General features: G+C 41.2%; 1 protein-coding gene across 1 annotated transcript in view; it reads right to left on the bottom strand.

Annotated features, from left to right (window-relative positions):
- Positions 1-17,714, bottom strand: part of SMAD5 (SMAD family member 5) — a 293,927-nt gene that overhangs the window by 244,175 nt on the left and 32,038 nt on the right. The window contains exon 2 of the mRNA XM_069652605.1: positions 7,942-8,533. Coding sequence (XP_069508706.1) covers positions 7,942-8,344 — 403 coding nt within the window. The 5' untranslated portion in view covers positions 8,345-8,533. The remainder of the gene's footprint in view (positions 1-7,941; positions 8,534-17,714) is intronic.

Raw genomic sequence — 17,714 nt, 5'->3', positions numbered from 1 at the left:
TCCCTATATGGAGGGATTGTCAGGTAGGCAGCTGCCTTTGCGGTAGACATGGCCGCTTGAACAACCAGACTTTCCTGGAGTAGGATGCCTAGACAAAAACTATGGGTATATAGCCTGTACTTTTTTGTAACGTCCTTATTTATCACAGCAGTAGTTTCTGATTTTTTCCAATTTTCCATTATCCTGTTTTTTCAAAGCCCTATGAAACAGTAGCACAGGATACTTTGGAGGACCTTCATCTAGGATCTGAGACCATCTTTTTCGTATTCTGTAACAGGCCTACCCCAGATCAAATCCTCTGTCACCTTGCTCAGGAGAGCTCTACATGAAGCATCAGAATGTCCAGCTGAAACCAGTGAGAAAATGTATGGCGAAGTATCCAGACCATTGACTTCTTTCAAGGAGTCCACTAGGGTTCTGCAACCCCGATTATTTAGAAATTAATTATTCTGGAATGTTTGGAGTAGCAAGCTCCAGGCCAAAAAGAGGACTCTCCTCTACCTCTTTCTCCTCGGAAATAGAGCACATTGAGAAGTTTTTTTTTGGATAAGGGCTTAAAGACCTTCTGCGATTCTGTCGAAGAGTTGGTGGCTTTGACATTGAGCAACTCTACACTGACATCTTTGACGGAGCAGAGGAGGAAGAAGAAAATGGCTTTGATTTGTCGCGAGCCATCCAATCCTTCGACTATTCTCCAGGAAGCTTCATGGACTTACTGCCCGGGCTCTTAGGGGTGGTTGGAGCCGCCTTCTTGAACGCCTCAAGCATCTGGAGGTGAAATTCCTCCCAATCAGCTTTAGACCCAGATTTGCTAGGAAAACATACACATTTTCTGTTGGGTGATGAGTCAGGCAAAGCCATTTCAGAACTCCCTCAGACACAGAAGCCAGCCCCCATCTCCATCCTTGAAATTAATTCCAACACACAAGATTTGAACATAGTCGCCGGGAGGGTAGTTTGAAGCACACCACAGTGACTCTGCTCCACAAGAAGCTATCACACTACCTTTGCTTCTTCCAACTCACCAGATCATACCTTTAACATATAGACAGCATCTTGGAGAAATTGGTTATCTCTGTACTCATACAGTTTTGAGAGCAGTAAATGGCTGAAGATATTTGCACAAAATCACTTGTTAAGGTGCCAGAGACCGTGACCTTGGGCTAGATCCATCAACACAACACTACAAGAGGATCTCCCTTTACAGGCTCATAAACCAGGTTGGACAAACTGGAGACAAATCAGAAATTGGAAATCCTCATCCTCAGTCCCAGTCAATCATTCTCCCTCGGTCTCTTTCGGCCTTCTAAAGTAGGATCACTACTATTAACTTTGTATTTGGTATATAATCTTATTTTCCTCTCTGGAAATATATTCATATTAAGCAACCAGATAAACCATCAAATCAAATCCTGTCATTTCAAGTTGAGATTTGCCCAAAAAACCACATAATTCATTTTTTCAACACACTTAACTTCTCTACATTACTGCAATAATTTCCACATTTCCAGGCTGGACTATGCCAACGCCCTATACTCTGGCGTCCCAAAGACAGTGTAAAGGCTCAAGAGTAACACTTAGAGACAGTGGCATCTTGAGTGTGGGTTACAGACTTATATTTGGTATAAAAGAAAACGGGTTGGAGAAATCATATCTGTGCCCAATTCTAAGAAGAGTTCCCCTGCCTCAGCAAAACTAAGGAACGTCTGTGTCAGAATGTTAAACCATAAAGCATCCTCTGTCAGGTGTCCAAAATCCCTAAACTGACCCTTACACGCTAAATTTTATATAATGTGTACATGAGGTTTTCCATAAGTAAACACTTGCAATTTTCCCAAAGTTACCAACATAAAATTCTATGGTGCAGCAAAAGAGAAACTATTCAAGGGGGGGTCTTCCCTTCCCATTTCCTATAGTGGTCCAAATGTCACTTTGTTAAAGTTCTAGTTTTGTTCAAGGGGGAAATGCTCTTCCCTTGAACTTAAAAAATACAATTCACTTGAAAGCACACAATTCTCTTAAATGGTTTGTTCAAAAGGGAATGCCCTTCCCTTGAACCTCCTTGAAGCACACAAAACTCTTGTTACTGTTTCACAACTTCACAGTCAGGTATTGACACTTGGACTTTATGATATGGCATTTATAACGCGCTCTAGGTGCAACAAGACAAGGAGGGGAAAACAAAGGGAGGACAAAACAAAGATCTTACTAGGCCTTGTGTCATACAGATTGTGACAGTGCAGGGAAGGGGAGAAGTGCCGGGGTGGGGGGGAGGAGGGGAAGACGAAGACGTTCAACCTTATAACTTCTCTTTTGAAAGGGGTTTTGGTCCTCCCCTTTCCATGTTTGATAATTTCAGATTGGGTTTTCAATCCCTTGTGGCTGTGGCTCTTACTCTTCTTCTTACCCCTGGTTTACTCGCCTTACTTAGCTATTAAGTCCCTCAGCAGCTTTGCTGGATTTCTAGGATTTTTCTTTTCACCTGGTAAGAATGTGAGCCTTTTTTCCCCACTCTTACATTTGTTATGTTGTGTGTGTTTAACATTTTTGTGTTCATAGACTGTGGAGCTTCACCTACTCCATAGGCATCCTCTTTTTACTGTGTGTTACACAGCACCTTTAGTGCAGTGACACAGGCTTGTCTTTTTCCAGACTTCCCACTTTAAACTCCATTTTCTGGGACTGACGTCTCCCAGAACATGTAAAGTTGCCATTGACTATTAGTCTTTTTAAATTCACTGACCCAGTATAGACTATCTTACATAAGGGTTAATAGTTATCCCTTTTTGTCTGTCTCTCATGGAACATTATTTCGGTCCCCCTTCTTTAAGATTTGGCTGGTGGCAGTGGTATCTACCGTATTTTTCCTACCGCAGTCTATTTAAGTGGTTGTGGTACTGTTTTAGGCTAAGTTAGTAGCCTCAAACTTAAATCCGCTGGACCCCATTTACTTTTATTTGGTTCCGGCTGAGTTTATTCGCCATTTGTTTTTGTAAAGGTCTTTCTCGTGTTTTACTCTGCCCGCCAAACCAGGTTTGGTTATTTTGTTCGCCGTCCTTTGGCAGGCTTCTCCACAGAAGCCCTCCTTAGGCGCCTGAATGTCTGAGGGGGTCAGGATGTGAGGGAGGGTTTTGAGACTCCCTGCACAGGGTCTCTTTGGAGACCCATGTCATACTCTGTGTGATTGGCTGTGATGACTGTCCCGCCAGGACAGCCACCCTGCTGTGTGATTGAAAGCCAGGCTGTGTGAATTGGGGAAAACTGCATAAAAAGCAGGTCTCTGGGACTAGGAAGGCAGAGTCGCCACTGGATCGAGAGAAACCAAGAGAAGGTGAAAGAAGAGGACCACTACCACGCCCGAACCTCGCGGTAATGCTCTGCTGTGGGTCAGAATCTCCAAACTTCGACGACAGAGAAGATCTGCAAGAAACCTTCTTCCCTTGAGCTGGTGGGACCAACCAGTTCGCCAAACACCAAGCAAGGCCTCCCTCCCCTAGTCGAATATGCTGTGCACTGCTGCAGTGAACCGGATAGCCAGGACACCCAGTCCCTGGCTGGGTTTTAAGGAGCGCACCTTTTATTTGTTGCTTTGTTCTGCTGCTGGTTTCTTCCCTGGGGAGTGCAAGACCCTCCAGTCTTCCTACTTCGTGTCAGTCCGACAGTCTCTTCAGTAACCGTGAGCCTGCAGGACCTGCCAGGAACGTCTGCCTCAGCTACAGCCTTCTTCATTTAAGGTACTGTTCAAACCCGGTTGATCGTTCTGTCCAACCACGGAGAAAGTGTTTGAAATCTTTCGCCAATCCAAGAGCTTGTCCTTCTCTACTCTTTTGAATCACTTTTTTGCTGACCAACTTCGTTTCGAACTCTTGGCAAAGACTTAACCGCAAACTACCCTGAACTGTGTGATCTTGAGCAAAGACTGTGACCCATTAACATTGGCCCTGGCCTATTGATTTGAATCCTCATGGTAGAAAGCCTTTTCTAGATTGCCCTGCCTACTTACTTTGTTGGTGCTGCTTAATTTTGTAGAACCTTGTTTTTCACTCCCTTTTTAATTGCTGGAGTGGCATTTTGCGCTTAACTTGTCCAGAATTCATCAGGTGTTGTGTAGTATATTTAAGAGGGTGATTTTTCTGCTGCTTTACTTAGTGAATTGTTTTACAACTGATGGGTAAATAAATGTATATTCTTTTACTCAGAAACCTTGAGTAAGTGTTTGTTTGAATCATAGTAATTGCTGTCATTTGAGTAACTATTGATACTGCTCACTTTACTCTTGAGATAAGTCTGGCTGCTTAGCCATCGCTACCACTTTACTGTGTAGTACAGGCTTGTACCAAAGGTGAATTTGTACTGTCACTTGTAGTCTTAATTGTATGCGGTGTACCTAAAGGGTACTGCACATGATTCTGCCTAACATGGGTCAACAATATCCACTTCAGGTATAGGTCTCTTGCTTTGGCTCTTAATGTTTGTATCAGTTTCACGGTCCTTTCTTAGACTCTTAACAGTTGCGTTTCACCCACAGCTTTGCTTTGGGCCCATTGGCTAACAGTGAATTCTGTGCGCTCTTCTGCTTCCGACTTCCCTTGGTCGGCATATGGCAACTTTAGCTGCCATTGACAGGGATGCAGCAAACCTCTACCGGTTCCGCTTCTCTGCACGCCATGCCTCTCCTCAGTATAGCATTCTGAAGTCCGCTCCTTCCTGGCCTTCCGAACAGCGTCAGAACAAGTAAGCCGCAGCTGCAGCATCTGCCAATCTTGCTGCTTCTCTGCCAGCTTCTCTTGCGGTTTACCTGTGTCCATTTTAAATGTACTGGGATTATTGTGCATTCTCCAAGGACTAGAACACAGCGTTGGTTGACTGTGTCTGGTCATCTGCATTACTCCATCCCTCTTCCTCGTCTCAGTTCTTGAAAAGGCGTGGGGGGGGGGGGCATGCAGTGTTGTTGGTTAGAAAAACATGGGAATTCACCATCCACATTAGAATAAGCCATAACGGAGTGTTTCAAAAATTACGAAGAGATATATCTGAAGGGTTGAACTTATTCAATATCTCTCTACCTCCTCCCTGGAGTTTCTCCTCCCTGGAGTTTGTCCTCCCCTATGTGGTCCTCCCACAGACAGCCAATCCCCAGGCCACAGTATGGTGGCTTCAGTCTTTCACTGGCCACATAGGAGAAGCTTCTCTTCAGGGAATCAGCAACAAGGTTGTCAGATTTTTCACAACAGCCACTGCAAAATTTCAAACCAATCAGATAAAAACAAGGCACAAGATTGGTCTGCAAATGAGCGCACTCAAGCAGTGCTCGCCCCATTTTCCGAGTTACCCATTTCTTTATGAATCAAATTCAACATTTTCTGCCCAGACCACAAAGCTGCCCATGACCAAGGATCAGTCTACCCAAAGAAAACCATCAAGATCTACTGACCGTTAAGACTTCAGATCATCAGACACTGCTATGCTAACAGATTCTCGAACCAGCACCTGATTGGTAAACCATACTTGTTCCAAGCTCCCAGCCTCAAACTCAATTCCAAAAGAAGTGAACTAAAACACCTTCAAACGACCCTCATCACATTGGTTCTCCTTTGTATATTGAATCAACCATCTCTGGATAAATCTACATCCATTGCTATGCAGCACCTTTAAATCCCCCACCCAGATGCTTCCTCTTGTACCTAGTACTTCCGTCTAACCCTCTAGCCTTCCGTTTATCTGGCTCTAAAGCAATCACTTGATTGCATGGACACACTACAAACATAGTCCAATAGTTGTATCTACAATGCCAATTTTATGAGTTATGTTTGTTACAGGCAGGATTACAGTGAATTCCAAACCTCCCCAAGTACATACAAGACAAAAACGTAACAGACCAGTGTGGAAGGAAAAGGTCACATGTGAACCACAATGAATAACTGCCATTAGAAAAGGAACCATGAACTGTGTAATAAAATATGTTGTAAAAAGTCAGCTATGTTTGTTGGCACTGGGTAGCATGCATAATGTAAGCCTTGACACTCAGAAGTGGAACTACCGATAAGGCTTTGCGTATAGTAAGTGATAGGGCACATCAGACTCTGCCGAGATAGGAGAGGAGGGTTAGGTCATGTGAGCGATTATGTCAATGAGGGAGGACTGCATGGTTTCGAAGAGCACAGATGTTCAGGCACAAGACAGAACATTGTTTATATTTAGAAGTTGTTACTAAAACAAGGACATGATAATCGCTTTGGTGAGGCAACAGGGAACTCCCTGACTTAATCTAGAAGGAACCTAGAACAAGGATCTGTTCGGGGGTGTGGGCAAAGAGGGATCATTCTTTCTGACAGGGATACTAGTCAGATTATGTGCATGCATTATAAAAGAAAAGCTGGCTAACTTGTTGCAAACTAAAATTGAACTTTAGAGTTGGATTCCATGCCAGTGATAACGGTTTGGCAATATATTGATGTTATATGGATTTGGAAAAGCACTTAAGTCATTAGAATGGCTGCAAAGCATGAAGGAGAAGGTGAACTGTGACACTGGAGAACTGTGGTCAAACATTCTATCATATACTCAATAGGGGTATAACGGTATACCGTTAAAGATACCGTGAACCACTTAATTGAACAATAATAACCGTCACATTGTTTATACCGTTATTCCGTTCATACCGTAAAGTGTGCTTTTCAATCTGATTTGGAAAGGCTGCAGTAAGCAAGTGCTGCGCAGTCTTGGTCTTGCACTGTTGGATGTGCCGTCTGCCAAGTAGTTTCAGTTGGAGCAGTTTTTAATGCCATTCCATAAACCACACGTACCCGACACAAAATCAATATGTTAGCAATAGGAAGAATAGATACAGTGCCAAGAAGGAAAAGGGTTTACTTTGGATGGCGGCTTTGGGGTTTATATATTTATAATGGATAATGTTCTCTAAACATATGGCAATGGGGGATTTCTCTGGTTCTATCATTGAATTTACATATAATATAAGTCACACTGCAAAATTCACTCATCTCTGTGGGTATTCCCTGCTGCCATACCAAAGGGTAACATGTCCGTGATTACTGAATACCTTTTGGCCCGCAAGTAAACTAAAGGCTGTAACGGAAAGAGAGTGTGTGCGTGCGTGCGTGCGTGCGTGCGTGCGTGCGTGTATATGCGCACAAGCGTATACTACCATCAGCCTCCATTGATCGGTGGCATGCAGGTTATCAAGATGGCAACATGTTCATCTTCACCAGTAGCCAGTGGGGGAGCATAAAGCCTAAATGACCACTTAAGAAAAGCTATTCAGTTTGCTTTGCCAGTTGCAGCAGGGCCTTGTTTGGTGGAAGCAAGGCATTTCAGTGGAAAGTATGTTGAAAAGCCCAATTCTGGCCCTGGGTGCCTGGTTTTGTTTGTGATGATAAATCTGTCAATTTATGACATTTTAGAAAATATTTGTCAAGATTAGTTAACTCCACCTGCTATACCGCGATAACCATGATATACCATCATATGGCAAGAAGGTTATCGTACCGTCATAAAACTAATACTGTGACACCCCTAATACTCAATCAGTGCATACTATAACAGACACCTGATTTGCAGAGAAGATTATAGAAGTTTAACATTAGCAATTTGGATGATTACTGTGTGATGGATTGTACTGGCTATGTGCACACATATATTCAGCTTAGGGCAATTAAATGTACAAACGGCTACAAAGAAACATAATCCAGCCAGTTAAGTGCTGTGTATTTTGCTGCGGCATTCAGTATAATGAAAAAAACTTTTGAAGTCTGGATTTCAACTATGCTAAATCAAAAACACAATTATTAAATTTAAAAAAATAAAATAAAAAGGGAAATGGTGCTCCAAAAGTAAACAATATTTAAAAAAAGGCAATATATGTGATATATATATATATATATATATATATAAAAAACTTGGTACACATTAAAAACAAACCTGGGCTTTCCACCCTTTTGTAATGGTATGGATTAATACACACGTCCTTCTGTTTTGATCCAAAAGGATATTCACAAAAATCCAAAGGTTTCAGTTCATGATGACTTTGCAAATCCGGCCAACGCCAAACACGGCAGTAAATAACATGTGGTAGGCCTTTTCTGTGAGATACTTGAAGTCGTCCATCTAAAGAGCGAGGAATGGTCACACATTTGCTTGGCTGACCGGGACAGCTTAGCGCCTTCTCCAAATCTTCCATGGCGCCCTTCTTTTTTTTCAACTTTTTAACTAAGGCATCAACAGCCTTTTCTGCCCATTTCTCCTCTTCGTCACCTTGTTTCCATCCCAGTAAACGTTTTACAGCTGGGCTAGTAAAAGAGAACAAGCTCGCCATTGACGTCATCAGATAAGATTATTCACAAAGTCTTCTTCAAACTTAAAATAGAAGTGCCAGAAAAAGCTATCGCAGCTGTTAGACAATGAAGTGCTGTATTTCTCTGACAACACCAATTAACTGAAAGTGTGCCACGTAATCTTCATTAAAATCTCTGTTCAAAAGCGACACAGCAGCATTTTCTCACATCAAAATGTTCTACAAGTAAAAAATAAAAAAAAACAATGTGTAGTCACTGAAGACATCCAACAGAGGCAGAATATACAAGTCAGCAACATTTGTACACATTTAAAAGCGAAAACAGTTTGCATCATTATAGGTTTTAAACATCTAAAACTAATAAACCAGGTTACATTAATACATCTTTTAAGGACAGCTCTCTTTGTTACTTTACCTAAAGAAACGTCACATTCCCAATTACTGCACCTTCCAAAAGATGAATGAAATTGTAGAGGCAACCTTCTGGGAAGGCCTTAAAAATCTTTGAGAGGGTTTTACTGCGTTATTATTAAAAACAAGATGAAAGCATATATCCATAAAATAAGTCTAACTTACGAAAACTCTTTGTTGGCGGCACTTTACTTGCAAGCGAGGACCTAAAAATAACCTATCAGGTCGACATATTACAAAACATCACAGGTCTCTAAAATAAAAAAGCTTTATCATCACAAAAATAAAGCATGAATATGTGCAACCAAGTAACAGTACCTTCTTATATAAGAATATATTTTTCGTTCTCAGCAGAGTATTGCATTTTTACATTATCTAACCAACACGGCTGACATACTGGTATAAATCAATCCCAAACACCTGAGATACTGCAATAAATAAATCATCAACATACCTAGAAAAAACAACTTAATGTTGCTGTAAAGTAAATGATGGCATGCAGAAAGAATGCAATCTGGCACTGAAGTTCTTGTAAAATCCCTAGCCTGAGTTCACTGTACTTTATCCAGGAGTATATTCGACTTATTTGTGATAAAGACTTACGAATGCACACGCTAATTTCATCTCACACAACTTTCGATCCATTTACTAAAAAGTCAGGCAATTAATATTTTCACACATTTGTGTTAAGTTATGCAAACAAAACTTTAATGAGGAGAAACATTACCAAATCTCCAAAAGGGGCCTTCCAATGGGTGTTACATAGAGATTAGGTGTCAATAAAGCAAATGTTGGTGAACAGGAGTATTGACAAAGATTTGCAAATGTATTTCCACCACTAGGTGTGACTGGCACAATAACCATCAGGAAGTATACCAACTGTTTTCGAATTGGCAGCATATGTCCTGGAAGTCATAATATCCGTGGGTCAACAACAAATGTACAGCCACGACGAAAACAGGAATTCGAGATTTTAAAACCTCTTAACACAGAAGAGTTGCTTAAATTACAGAAACGTGTGCAATGTACATGTTGTGAACATCCGAGTCCGAGATCGGAATGTGAGGTAATACTACTTTAATCCCTATTTTGGCAAGTTGATAATCAAAATATTCTTGAGGTACTAAACATATACCACTCCCTAGTAAGTGGCATATTTCTTACACAAGTAAATATGTATGAGTATTATTTTTTGTAAATGGCATTTTTCTTCAAATCAAAATATTTGTGGCCAACAATTGGTATAAATGTAAAGAAGCACTTCTCGTCAAATCAGGAAGTACAATAGGAGGGGTCTGCTTTGTGGGAGCATAGCCCATGCCGTTGGTCTGGAATCACCTGAGATCTTCAGATGGCAATAAGGGTCAGCTCCAACAGCCACTCCCTATTTTTCTTTGTTGGGAGTATTGGCACGATTTAAGGGAGCCCATTACGAAGGTGAGTGTCTTATGTAGAGCCCCTATGTATATATCATTTACACTTGTGAATACAGTCTGCTGCATGTGTAAAGATTTGTAAGGTGTACGTTTCCCAAGTTTGGATATAGTTCATGTCCATTAGTAATGTACAATCACACTTTGAGGTTTGTGCCTTTTGGAATTGGGTGGCCTAGTCATAGTGACCTTCCAAATACTTCATAGCTACCTGCAGCCTACATGTGCTGCGTCTTGTCCACCTGGACTACTGTTACATAGTTTAGCGACTCGAACAGCCACCATTTGTTCGTGTAAAGGTTAAACTGGATTACACAGGCCATGTGCTTGTATATTTCATTTCCCCCATGCGATTCCTGCTTGTGGCCACGATTAATTAATACAGTGAAGTTACGAAGGTTAGACATATACAGGCATGTGAGTCAACCTGCAAATCAGTAATGTCACATATTGTTAATAGCACGTAGCACATATTGGTTAGCACATATATATACACATCTTTAGTCACAGATATTCAATTCAAATATAACAATGGAAATTGATCTCATTCATTCCATTTGGGGTGAGAGACCCCAATCGATTAATCCAGAAAGTTTCTCTCTGTTCAAGCCTCAGATCTATATCTTCATGTGGGTTGTTTTTCTCAATTACTTCAAGAATCACTAATCTTGTTTGGGATAAATTGTGTCCTTTTTTAATCCAGTGACATGTAACCGCTGAATTTGTGTTGCGGTTCCTAATGCATGAACAGTGTTCATTCCAGCGAATTTTAGCTGCTCTTGTGGATTTACCTACATAGTATTGTCCACACGGGCATGTTATCCCATAAATGATGTTTGTGCTATCACATGTTCCAAAGGTCTTCAGTTTTATCTTAGCACCTGTATGTGGATGGTACACCGTGTCACCTTTATTCACAAAACCACTGTTAGCACAATGTAAACAGGGTAAGGTTCCTTTGCGTTCCGTTGCTGGTTCACTTTTGGGTGGTTTGGTTTTCACCAGTTCATCCCGTAGGTTGTGGCTTCTCTGAAATGCAAAAACCGGGGGCTCTTTGAAGAGATGTTGAACTCTTATGCCATCATTGAAGATCTTCCAATGTTTCTTAATGGCGTTTTTGATCCTACTGCTCTGCATTGAAAATTTTGCTATGTACACTGGAGTTGGAAGTTCATTTTTTGTCTTCACTTTGGTGGAAAGAAGTGCTTCTCGGTCTGTGGTGTTGATCCTATTTCTTCTTTCTTGTAGCCTCGAGCTAGAAATGTATCGCACATCATGGTTTGTTGTTGGTTGCAATCTTCTGGGTCACTCACTATCCTTTTCACCCGTAATAGCTGACTAAATGGTAAACTGCCAATTAGACTAGGCTGGTGAAAGCTGAGTCTATGTAATAAATGGTTCCTATCCGTTGGTTTACGGAACAAACCAGTGTTGTATCCTTCATCTGTGATTTTGACTCTCACATCAAGGTAGTGGATCTCTTTCTTGGAAATTTTGCTTGTGAATTGTATTCTTTCATCGATGCTGTTGATGTATGTGAAGAAATTGTCAAATTCTGTCTCTGTTCCAGCCCATATCCCGAAAATATTGTCTATGTATTGTACCCATAGTTGAATAGATCTATTCCATGGGGAGTTCTTCAGCACATGATCAGTCTCATATTTATGCATGAAGCAATTCGCATAAGTAGGGGCCATCATTGCCCCCATTGATGTACCAGATGTTTGTAAAATGTAGTGGTTCTTGTAATGGAAGTATGAGTTTTCTGATATGAACTGTAACAGTGACATGAGGAATTCCTTTTTTGCTTCTACTTTTGGTGCTTCCCAAGAGTATCCATTCTACTGCTTTACTGCCCAGTGTGTGTGGTATGGATGTATATAGGCTATTGACATATATAGTGAACAGAAGATGGTCTGGATGAAAGGTGGTAACTTTGAGTATCTGCAGGAAATGTGTGTCCTTGATATATGTTGACGTTCCTTGTATTAATGGTTGCAAAAAATTATACCTAGAGGCTGAAGTATAATGTTCATTCCTGCTACTATCGGTCTTCCTGGGGGGGTGGTGTAGGTCATTGTGTTTTTTGGGTAATGTGTAGAAGTTGGGAATCCTCAGATGTTCGGTGATCAGGAATATATGTGTGTGCTCATTGATCCATTGTAGTTCTTCTGCTTTTTCCAAAATAATCTCAAGCTTGTGTTTGATCAGTGTTGTGGGATCGTTATCCATTGGAGCATAAACAGTGCGATCTTGTAACTGTCTGTTGCGGGATGTGTAGGGCACAAAGGAAATTACCATACGATCAGCTGACAAAGGGGGAGCCCTGGTGATCATGGGCACCTACGACTAAGAAAATGAATGCAACAGACAGTTACAAGATCACATTTACACCACCCCCAGGAAGACAGATAGTAGCAGGAATGAACAGCATACTTCAGCCTCTAGGTATCCACATTGATCATTTTTTGCAACCATTAATACAAGGAACTTCAACATATATCAAGGACACACGTGTCCTGCAGATACCCAAAGCTACCACCTTTCATCCAGACCAACTTCTGTCACCATAAATGACAAGAGCCTTTATACATCCATACCACACACACTGGGCAGTGAAGCAGTAGAATTGATACTCTTGGAAGCACCAGAAATGGAAGCAAAAAAGGAATTCATTAGGTCACTGTTACAGTACATATCAGAAAACTCATACTTCTTATACAAGAACCACTACTTTTTACAACCATCTGGTACATCGATGGGGGCAACTATGGCCCCTACTTATGCAAATTGCTTCATGCATAAATATGAGACTGATCATGTGCTGAAGAACTCCCAATGGAATAGATATATTCGACTATGGGTACGATACATAGATGATATTTTCGGAATATGGGCTGGAACAGAGAATGAAATTGACAATTTCTTCACGTACATCAACGGCATCAATGAAAGAATACAATTCACAAGCAAAATTTCCAAGAAAGAGATACTCTACCTTGATGTGAGAGTCAAAATCACAGATATCCTTCAACACTAGTTTGTTCCGTAAACCAACGGATAGGAACAATTTATTACATAGACTTTGCTTTCACCAGCCAAGTCTAATTCGCAATTTACCATTTAGTCAGCTATTACGGGTGAAAAGGATAGTGAGTGACCCAGAAGATTACAACCAGCAACAAACCATGATGTGCGATAAATTTCTAGCTCGAGGCTACAAGAAAGAAGAAATAGAATCCACAATACAAAGGATCAACACCACAGACCGAGAAGCACTTCTTTCCACCAAAGTGAAGACAAAAAAAGAACTTACAACTCCAGTGTACGTATCAAAATTTTCAATACAGAGCGGTACGACCAAAAACGCCATTAAGAAACATTGGAAGATCTTCAATGATGACATAAGAGTTCAACATCTCTTCAAAGAGCCCCCTGTTTTTGCATTTCAGAGAAGCCACAACCTACGAGATGAACTGGTGAAAACCAAACCACCCAAAAGAGAACCAGCAACAGAACACAAAAAGGAACCTACCCCCGTTTACATTGTGCCAACTGTGGTTTTGTGAATAAAGGTGACAGTGTACCATCCACATACAGGTGCGTACATAAAACTGAAGACCTTTGGAACATGCGATAGCACAAACATCATTTATGGGATAAAATGCCCGTGTGGACAATGCTATGTAGGTAAATCCACAAGAGCAGCTCCAAGTCGCTGGAATGAACACTGTTCATGCATTAGGAACCGCAACACAAATTCAGCGGCAACGCGGCACTGGATTAAACATGGACACAATTTATCCCAAATAAGATTTGTGATTCTTGAAGTAATTGAGAAAAACAACCCAGATAAAGATATAGATCTGAGGCTTGATCAGAGAGAAACTTTCTGGATTGATCGATTGAGGTCTCTCACCCCAAATGGAATGAATGAGGAGATCAATTTCCATTGTTATATTTGAATTGGATATCTGTGACTAAAATATATATATATATATATATATATATATATATATGCTAATCAGTATGTGCTATGTGCTATTAACAATATGTGACATTACTGATTTGCAGGTTGACTCACATGAAAGTATATATCTAACCTTCGTAACTTCACTGTATTAGTGGGACGGACTACTCGTCCCGAACGTTCTCCATAACGTTTGGGACCCGAGGAACCGTTTTTACACCAATTAGCCAGCCTGATAATATACATTCCATAAGCTGTATAAATGCCTGACACATCAGAATATCTAATCACCTCCGAGCACGCCCGAGTTGCCATGGGATCTCAACGCGGCTACGGAGCAAAAAGCAATATCAATTTACATTTCAGTTGCGTATTGATTCTTTTAGATTCTAACACAACCATTCCTGAACGCTCATAAGAAACACACCATCTCGTACTTTCTCCACATTGACACCGCTCGGAATAGCAGTGGAACACAATGATAGAGTCCTGTTGCTAAGGCAACAAACTGTAAATGAGGAATGGAATTGTGTACGCCTGTTAGCAGCAATGCGCCCGTGAGAAACTGAAAGCGATAAGCAACGCACAATATAGTTGCATATTTAATTTTTTTGAATCCATACAATGCTTACGTCGGCAAAACACACACACAATCCCTATTTTCTCCACTAAGCATACCGCTCGTAAACGCGGCAGAATACAATGAAAGAGTCCCGTTGATAAGGCAACACACTCCAAATAGGAAATGGAGCCGTGCACATGGGTTAGCAGCGACACGCCCGGGTAAAACGAAGCAGTTTACATAGTCAGGTAAGCAGGGGACAATTAGGATCCAGTTACCACAAACCTAGTTATGTGAATGTGACACTAATCAGGGATCTGTTTATTGAACAGCTCCTGTAGTCTGCAGTACAGCTTTTGAGCCATAGAAGGAATCAATCCAGCACTTATTAAAAAGGTACAACGTATGAAGGGAACACGGAATGAATATTTGCATTCACTTTAAAAATTTGGAAGACATTGTCCAGACACTGATATTCATTTTTTACATTTCCCTCTTTTGCATATCAAATGGGCTGATAACTACATGACATGTTTGAATTTATGGTATGTGTTTTATTCATTTGTTTTATTTGGTTCGCAAAATGACACAATTATACCTATATGCATGTAGTGTCTTTGATTGCATAAATGAAAAGGATTGCCCTGACGAAGGAATAATTCTGAAATGCATTGGCACTATAATCCTTAAAATATCTATACTTGTGCTGAAGTTTTGCCTCATCTGAGTATTTAGTGAATCAAACTAAATGGAATTACTTTATGAAAAAGTAAGCATGGTTAAAACACAAAATATGCATGTGCGCAATAGGTACACGGCTTGAACATGCATACACTCAAACACCCAAGACACACTACGCCCAGGAGTTCACAATGAGCGTACTGTAGCAGAACAAAAAAAAAAAAAAAACACACACATTGAACAAGAAGCAGTGTTTCACACTAGCGTTATTAGTACTTGTTGGAATTGTGAGAGCCCCTCTAATGAGGACACAGCCAAATAACCTTTTCTTGTGGATGGTTCCCACACAGGAGGGTCTACGATCATGTTTAAGCTGTGTTTGTAGAGGAGAACTATCCTAAAACAAGGCTCTGGGGAGTATCACATTTGTGCAAATTGCAGATGCATTAATAAAAAGGAGGAGTTTGAAATAAAAACTGTTACAGTTCAGGGGCTTCAACACAACTAAGCAAGGGGTTCTCACCTGGGAACGTTCTAAGTAAAAGGTGTGTGTTTTGACTACACAAAAAGGTGGCAGGACGGGTTCATCTAAAAAAGTAACAGGTCTCGTCTAGTAGGGGAAGTAATCTCCTTCGGTTTTGCTCTTCTTAAATGTTTCCAGAGTACAGTGCCCAGCTGCTTCTTGATTCCCAAACAGTACCAAGCCTGAGGAATCTAGCCGCTTCTTTGTGGCAAATGCAATTCTTCCAGGGGATAGTGCCTGGTTCACATCTTCTAGTTCTGGGTAAAAGCGCGGAGTTCAATCACAATGGCTATAGTCCCTCTCTCTACCATGGGATATAGAACTCATCTTACTTGTAGGCAAGCTAGTGACCTTTCCACTAATCAGGAATGTAGTGTACCACTCACATGTAAGACGTCTTAGGTGTTGCAGTCTTTCCATTTCTCTAGGCATCTCAGAAAATTGGAGCTTGTCCAATCATTCATGTAATTCCAGGATTTTAAAAGTTCATTGCTTGTACGGTAGGGGCTTTCCTATTGGTTTCAGTCCACTCTTAGAAGTGTTTTCTAATTGGTATGGTCGTCCAATTGTCCTCTGGCGTTGGATAATCATGTAACCACTTTGACTTTAGGCAGAATTCCCACCATGTTGCCTCAGCTCAGGTATGTCTCACTGCGACTACTCTGCAGCTCGCTCCCCTCTGCAAAACTGCTGTAATCTCCTGAAATATAGCAATCTAATTGCACCAATATCTGCTGTGGTTTCTTAGGTGGTCTGTGTTGTCAGACGTTGTTGCTTCATCCTGGCGTGATTTGCTGCCCATGCGCTCCAAGGACGAAAGAGCTTCATCCTGGCAAAACTGTATGGCGTGTGGCTCCCTCAAGCTTTGTCTTTATCCACAGGTTGTTGGATCTGGGGGGGAATTGTGTTTTAAGCACATGAAAGCACACCGTCTTACATTGTCAACAGCACCCATCTTCTTGGATAATCACCACGCAACTCTTGAATACCCTTCCTATGAGACAGCGCAGCACTCGCTAACTGAAATTAACTCTACTCTCCATTGATGTCTAGGCAAGTTTGAAGCTCCCCCTCATGCCATTTGGGCTCTACACGGGGAGGGGTTTATGTTAAGCTTGGTCTGCAGTCATACTTGCCAAACGATCTAAAGCTCCTAAGGGGAATGACGTCATGTCCCCAATACATGCCCAAGTAAAGAGAAGAAAATGGAATGAGTGATGACTGAACAAGTTTACACAGAGTCAGCAAAGTTGGATGAATCAAATAATTCAGCCGCCAAACATGTTTTGTTCCTTCTGCTACAGAAAATCAAGAAGTAAATGTATGGCAACATTCCAGAACAAACACAAAAGGTGATTAATTTGGTCAAGCAAGTCGAGGGAACTGAAGCTCTTCTTGATGACGTAGAAAGCACGAGTGAACAGGGTTTTGGCACCCTCAGAATTCTCCAGAGTTGAATTGCGGGAAACAAATTTTGAATCTCTTCACCATAAACAGGAGGGGGATGAAAACAGATGAAGGAATAAACTGCATACTCATGCAATACCTGCTAGGTTTGCAAAAGTAGCCCGGTTTTGTCCCAAGATCTCCTCCATTCCTCCTCAAAACATCAGATGGATAAGCTCCAAACAAAGTTGCTACCAATGGGGTTTTCTATGTAATTGTTTGATATGGCGAGGGTCCCCTCATGTTCAAAGCATGTTCATGGTGCCAGTTTCAGTTGCAAAACAACTCCATCACTTTTACTGGCCAACGTTCCGTTTCGTCTTTTTTAGAACCGAAACACAGAGAGCGCAAGTGGTAGCAAGCAAGAAAACCTG

Source organism: Ambystoma mexicanum, chromosome 3p (assembly GCF_040938575.1).
Source record: "Ambystoma mexicanum isolate Mex_15411 chromosome 3p, UKY_AmexF1_1, whole genome shotgun sequence".
Taxonomy (NCBI): domain Eukaryota; kingdom Metazoa; phylum Chordata; class Amphibia; order Caudata; family Ambystomatidae; genus Ambystoma; species Ambystoma mexicanum.
The sequence above is the reverse complement of the archived record's forward strand: the minus strand, read 5'-3'. Positions and strand labels throughout refer to the sequence as shown.